This window comes from Oryza glaberrima, chromosome 10 (assembly GCF_000147395.1).
Source record: "Oryza glaberrima chromosome 10, OglaRS2, whole genome shotgun sequence".
Lineage (NCBI taxonomy): Eukaryota > Viridiplantae > Streptophyta > Magnoliopsida > Poales > Poaceae > Oryza > Oryza glaberrima.
Genome location: NC_068335.1, coordinates 9,072,092 through 9,078,687, shown reverse-complemented (window position 1 = coordinate 9,078,687; position 6,596 = coordinate 9,072,092). Strand labels below are relative to the sequence as shown.

The 6,596-nt window shown below is 49.0% G+C and overlaps 1 protein-coding gene across 1 annotated transcript; it reads right to left on the bottom strand.

Annotated features, from left to right (window-relative positions):
• Positions 1-4,114: 4,114 nt before the first annotated feature.
• LOC127785991 (nodulin-related protein 2-like) lies at positions 4,115-4,894 on the bottom strand. Its single transcript, XM_052313311.1, has one exon. It carries the CDS (start codon positions 4,786-4,788, stop codon positions 4,291-4,293), a length of 498 nt encoding a protein of 165 aa, XP_052169271.1. The 5' UTR covers positions 4,789-4,894; the 3' UTR covers positions 4,115-4,290.
• Between the last annotated feature and the right edge of the window lie 1,702 nt (positions 4,895-6,596).

Below are 6,596 nucleotides of genomic sequence, written 5' to 3'. Positions count from 1 at the left end.
AAAAGAACAAAAGGTTAATTGTCAGACGTAAAAAAAAAGGGGGGACGAAGAGGAAAACGAAGAAGGAAGAAAAGGCGTACCCGAACCGCCAAGCTTTTAATGGCGGAACACCCCTCGTCGAACTCATTAAGTTCGGTGAACAAGCTCGGGGTGCCGGCGGGCAAGACAAGGTTGCTTACTCCCTCCACAAAGGGAACAAGGTCCGCCCGAGTCTCGAAATCACCAGGGGCGAAGTGGGGCGCCGCAAGGGAATACTCAGAGGCAGATGCTTCGGTGGCCGCACACTTCCCCTTCGCCTTGACTAGCGGCGAAATAGCTGGCTCACGCAGAGGGCTCCCGAAGACCCTCACCGCAGCCGACACGATCCGTTCGGCGGAGGCTGAAGCCCCGGCGGCGGCGTTACCGCCTGCCCTAGCAACACCGAGCGGAGCAAGGGGAGCAGTCGAAAGGTCTAAACTACGGCCAGCGGGCGAAGTTGGAGTCCCGTCAGAAGATTCGTCGTCGCTGAAAACGCGGGCGATGTCGACAAGTCTTTCCTTTTTAGAGATCTTCTGCACTGGACCTCCCTTCGCCGCCTTGCCCGAGGAGAACGCAACTAAGGCCCTGCATCATCGTCGGCTTTGTGGGGGTTTGCCCAAGGAGGCAATTCGCCGTTGTAAACCCGGTTCGCCCGCCCAGCCGCTTGTCGTGTTAGCAGCTGGCTATACTCAACGACCGACACGTCGCCGATCATCTTGCGGGCTTCGGTTTCAGCCTGGTCAAGGGTCAACACTGCAAAAGTAGAGTGTGAGGCTATGTCAAAAGTCAAATAAGGCGAAATAACAAAGCACAGTAGTATATAGCAAAAGAACAGTCTTACTGTTCGCCCCCTCAGGAAGTATCAGGTTCGGCAAACCGTCGACCTCTTCGCCTTGATCAACCGTGACTTGCCATGACTGGGAGAGGGGAAAGATGCGAAGCATACAGAATTCCTCCACCAAGTCACGGCAGCTAAGGCGGGAGCAAACCTTGCGCAGCAGAACGAACCGAGCCTCCATAGCGCCGTCCACGGCGATCTTGGGTTTCCGGTTTGGCACGATTGCCCTACGCCGGCACCGGAGGGCTTTCGCCGCATCAGAACCAGCCTCGAAGGGGATGGAATGATAGAACTACCTGGCCATCCAATGGCGGTCCCACTTCGACATGGCAGCGTTCACTGGCCAAAGATAGGACCGCTCGGGACGAACGTTGAAGTTCACACTCCCGAACACTGTCTTCTTCGTTTCAGCTAGGGTAATCACCGTTTTCGAGTTCACGGTGGTGAAAAATATGGCGCCGAAGAGCTCGGCATTAGGCTCAAACCCGGAAGTCCGGCACGCCCAGTCAAAGATAGCGACCCGAACAAGCGCCGACGGGCTTAGCTGTGGAAGTTCCACCTGGAAGAGGCGAAAGATCTCCGGCAACAACACGTTGCAGGGGAACCGTAGCCCGGCCTCAAAAAAGACGGTGAATACCACCGTCCGATTGTCGATAGGTTTCGGCACCACGGCTTTCCCTAGGGCGAAAGCCTGCCCCTCGACCAACGCCCCAGAGCGGACCAGCTTCGCCAGCTCGACGTCGTCCACAAGAGAGACCCCCAGAAAGGCGGTGCTGTCGTCATCGACTCGGCCGGGATCCGGCCCTTTCGCCGAAGCAGGGTTTGGCTTGCGAGGGGCCATGGCGAACGGTGCGTTTGCGGTGGCGAAGAAAGAGAATGGGCGAAACGCTTGAGGGGTCGAGAGATGCTGTGGAAGAAAGAAACGGAGGAAGAGAGCGCACGCGGTAAAATGGCAAGTGTGGCGGTGAAAAGGAAAGGTCGGTGGGAATATATAGCTCTCTCGGGCGACCGTTCGCCTACCCACCAGTAATAAAGCGCCACGTGCCGCAAGGTTAGGCGAAACGGTAACTTCCCACCGTCCAAGCGGCACAGTAAAAGCCCACGAAGGGAAAGCCCAATACTGTTCCTTTCGGCCCAGGAAAAGAAAATATATATAAAAAAATGTATATAATATATATATGAATTTGCAACCAAACGCAGGAGGCGAAGCGCGGCAAAATAATACCAGCCGCACAAATAACAAACTTCATTCGCAGGAATAGTGTAGGTTTCGGCAGGAGCATCGGTCGAAAGGGGACGCCGCATACCATACCACATGGTTTGCACGGTCTCGGCCGAAGCTCCAATCTCACCCTTGCCCGTGAGAGGCTTGTTGGCGGATGGCATGAGGCCCTTCGACCAAATCTGCCGAAACCCATGGCGAAGGCTATGGAGCAAGAACAGCGTGAGGCGAAGAGTCGTGCGAAGTGCCTTGCTAGGCCAGAGGCATCTCAGGTGAAGGGTGCAAGGCGAAGACTATCTGCCGAAGGAAGACGACTTCGCCTAGGCAAGTTCGCCCCCGCGAGGGCCGAAGAAGCCTTTCCGGCCCATCAAGCCTAGGGGCAATAGGGCCGGCGATCGCCAGACGGCCCATCAGGGGCCCATGAGCCCCTATATCATCATGTACCCCTATAAATGTCCCTTTCATAAGGGTAATCATGTAAATTCCCCTGTATAACCTAAACCCTAGTAGTAAGAACCTGTAATGGGGATATAAATAGCCCCCTAGGGCCATGTAACGGGGGAAGATCCCAAGGGAAAATCAAAATTTAATACACTTCGTTTTTCCAACCACTGTTGAGTAACCACGTCTTTCGACGTATGCGGTTGTCGTTTCGACAACAAACATGTTTTGGATTTGGAATAATTTCTTGCATGGATCCATTATGTCCTTTGTATATATCTCCAAATTCATATAGATGCTAATGAATCTATATGAGTGATGGAGAGGCCAATATAAAATCATGTGATGATTAATCCTGGCGATGAACAATTGTTTGGTGAAAATGCAGTGTGATGTGTTTTCGGTTGTCGACTCTAGTGGCCAGTCAAACCGGTGGTGTTAGTGCTTGACCGGGTAGCCCAATGGTCAGACCAGCAAACTCCTAATGTAAGTCAGTTTCATGTTGTTTTCGTAGAATTTCTCACATCAGTTTCGCGTTGTTTTCGTAGAACGTCTCCCAGGCCGGGCCCACTTACATCTGATAGCTTTTCTAGGACATAGACTGCCCTCACACACTTTGTCCTCACTCGTGCGCACCCGGGAAGATGTTTCGCGTTGTTTTCGTAGAACCTCTCCCAGGCCGGGCCCACTTACATCTGATAGTTTTCCTAGGATATAGACTGCCCTCACATACTTTGTCCTCACTCATGCGCACTCGGGAAGAATTTTCAGCCTGTTGGTATAAGTATTCTATTAATCCTATTAAGCGGTCACCCACTTTGTCCTTACTCGTGCGCACCCGGGAAGAATTTTCAACTTGTTGGTATGGGTATTCTATTAATCTTATTAAGCGGTCACACATCCCAAAATTGCGCCAAGCACGCTTAACCTCAAAGTTCTTTGGTGATTGGCTTCCAAAAAAGAAGTCGTAACTTATTGGTATGGGTATTCTATTAATCATATTAAACCCCTAGGCCGGGATGTCACACATGATGCTTGGATTAGAGAACAATGCACGTGGAGGTGAAGGTTTCCATATGACATACACGTTGTGTTGTGTGCGTATGGAAAGAGTAGTCAAATTTGGATTGGAGTCCAAGTTTGAAAAGATTAGAACGTGGAGTTGTATGGGGATGTTGTTTTCCTGGTTTGGTAGGTTTCCTATGTGATTAGAAGTCCTAGTTCTAGTTGGATTCGTGGCTAGGGGCAGCCACGTTGTGGGTATAAATAGTAGAGGGATTGAAGCTCGAAGCTATCGACTTTTTGGGAGAGAAAAATTAGTATTTTATTTGAGGTTTCAATTCTAGTCCATTATTAAAGATTGTAAATTTTGGATGTACCATAACAATTTTTTTTCTCTATTTTGAGGTACTACTAAATCTCTAGTATACCGATATGTTTGATAAGTTTGACATTGGCAACAGCCCAAACAAAAACATAGCCACATAATTTATCCATCTCGTCTCCCCATAAGTCTTGAACTATCATAAGAATATTAAGTAGTGAATGAATTAATTAGTAGATTAGAATTAGTTTATTCACGGAGAAAAACAGGCTTTATACACACAAAGTAGCTGTCTTCTTATTATTCATCACACAAAATTAACAACAGAGCTGAGAGACATTTACAAAACATCATACAGATCATCAGTTAATTAACAAGCAAATTAAAGCAGAGCCACAATCCAGAGACAAGCATGCATGCAGCTATATATCCAGCCAAAGAGCTCTCCTACTTCATGAAACCCTGCGCCATCTTGAACAGCCCACCGGCGGCGCCGCCGCTGCCGGCGCTCTCCTCCCCGCCGCCCTTCTTCTCCATCAGCGACTCGGCCCCCTTCATGACGTCGTCGAGACCGAACCCTTCCGACGACGACGGTGGCTTGCCTTCCTCCTTCTCAGCCGGCGCAGGCTCCTTGGGCGGCTCCTCCGCCGCTGGCTTCGGCGCTGCGGCGTCTCCGGCTGCCGGCGGTGGCGGTGCGGCGCCGCCACTGCCGGAGCTGAAGTCCTTGAGGTACCCCTCCGCCTTGTCGATGTACTGCCCGACCGGCTTGTCGTCGAGCTTGCCGTAGGTGGACGCCGAGTGCAGCAGGTCCGCGGCGGCGCCGGCGACCTCCTTCTTGTCGACGCCCTCCACGCTCTTCTGCTGGAACACCGACATGGTCGCCTCCGCGACCACCTTGCCGCTCGCCATCAGGTCGCCGGAGCCGGACTTGTTCTCCTCCGCCATTGAGCAAAGCTTACACAGTTATACACTCCAAGATTTTTTTTGCAGCGTTAAGTTCAGAGCGGGAGCGAGAAGCAGTGTGCAGAGAGAGTGAGGATGATACGAGCCATCCTTATAGATGGATGAGATAGAAGAAGATGGAGACGTGATTTGGACATGAGGCAAAGCTGCCCCTTGTGTGGATGGATTTGGATATGAAGGAACAAAATATCTAAGATTAAACTAGTATCTTATGTTAGCACTAATGAGATGAGGGAAATTTATGTGGTTCTTGTTTAATTCAGTGGTGCAATTTGGGTTGTACAAAAAGAAATAATGGTGCATAAATTAAATCTCATTGATTGATTGATGGAAACTTGGGTGGAGTTTACTTTGGAGATTTTTTTTTTCAAGCTAGCTAGGTCATAAAGGAGAAGATATGGGAATCAGTTGATGATTTCTGGGCCATAATTGCAAGTGAATTTAAACAAGAAGCATGTTGACAGCAGGGTGGGCACACATTTGTCCAACTTTCCTGTGACCTGTGGGTACCAAGTGATGGTTACCTGGTGACCCCTTCATGGACTGTCGGCAGAGTCTAATACTCTAATGGCACGGGTAACTCTCTTCTTTAATTAATTTATGATAGCTATCTGTGTCAAACCTTTTTCATTTGTAAACAAGATAATCTCACAATACATATATATATATATCAATGTTATAGAATACATGTATATATATCTGTTAACGGTGAAATCTGGCAGCAGAACTCAGGAAGAAAGAAGGAAATCAGGACAGATTTGATGTCGAAGTATGCTGGGATCCGAATTGAACTATGCATTGGCCAGGAACCATATCGGCTGAGAACAAAGGCCAACGACCAGGACTGACTGAGTCGGCCGATGATTGGGCCAGCCAGCACAGTGCGACTCGGGCTCGGGTAGGCCCAATTTGGAATAACCGTCATTGCCAAATAGAGATAGAGCTCATTTGAAGGCAATTGTATCTATTAATAGGTTAAATAGGTTAGTTACGTCGGTTTGATTAGTTTTGGTAAGAAACCGTCGTAAATGGTCTTGTTTGTATCTAGAATTTGGAAGGTTTTGGGTCGTGTCCATAATGGACTTTTCTTGTACCCGGGGTATAAATGTTAACCCCCTAGCACTGTAATAGGGGAGACAGTCCAATACAACTTCGGTGCATCGTCACCCTTTTACTTTTACTTTCGTTTTACGTTCCGGCAGAACTTGGCACCTGACGCGAGGCTGCATTGGCTTCGATCTCCGGCGAAGAGGTAAGTCCTACGTTCCGCCAGCCCAAGCAATCATGTCGACTACATCGGCATTGTTCAAGGCTACATCATTACACTAGATCTCTTGGATCACACTGGTTTGGTTTACATGCTTGCTTGGTTTTATCTTATATCCTGTCTAATCTAGCTTGGTAGCCCAATTTACCCGTATCGGCTGATATTCGCTTTAGGGTTGATGCTGGTATCGGCTAAATCGTCCTACCATATTAGATTAGCCAGGGTATCTACAACCCTGACTACTGACCGACAGCTTGATTGTCTATATCTTGTGTTTCTTTTCATACTTAGTGCTGCATCAGTTAGGTTTGATCTGCTAAGTCGTGATTAGAACCATGGGGGTATAGCCTGTTTTTGGTCAGTTCTAGGGGTAGTATCGGGGTTTCAGCCGATCTTATCTAATATGCTTGTTTCTTAAATCGTTGCATGTGTATCTGCTACCTATACAGGCAAGCCCTGCTATAACCTGGCACTAAGGGCTATGTCGAATCGGCTAAGGCCATTGATTTGACCATCGGCTTAG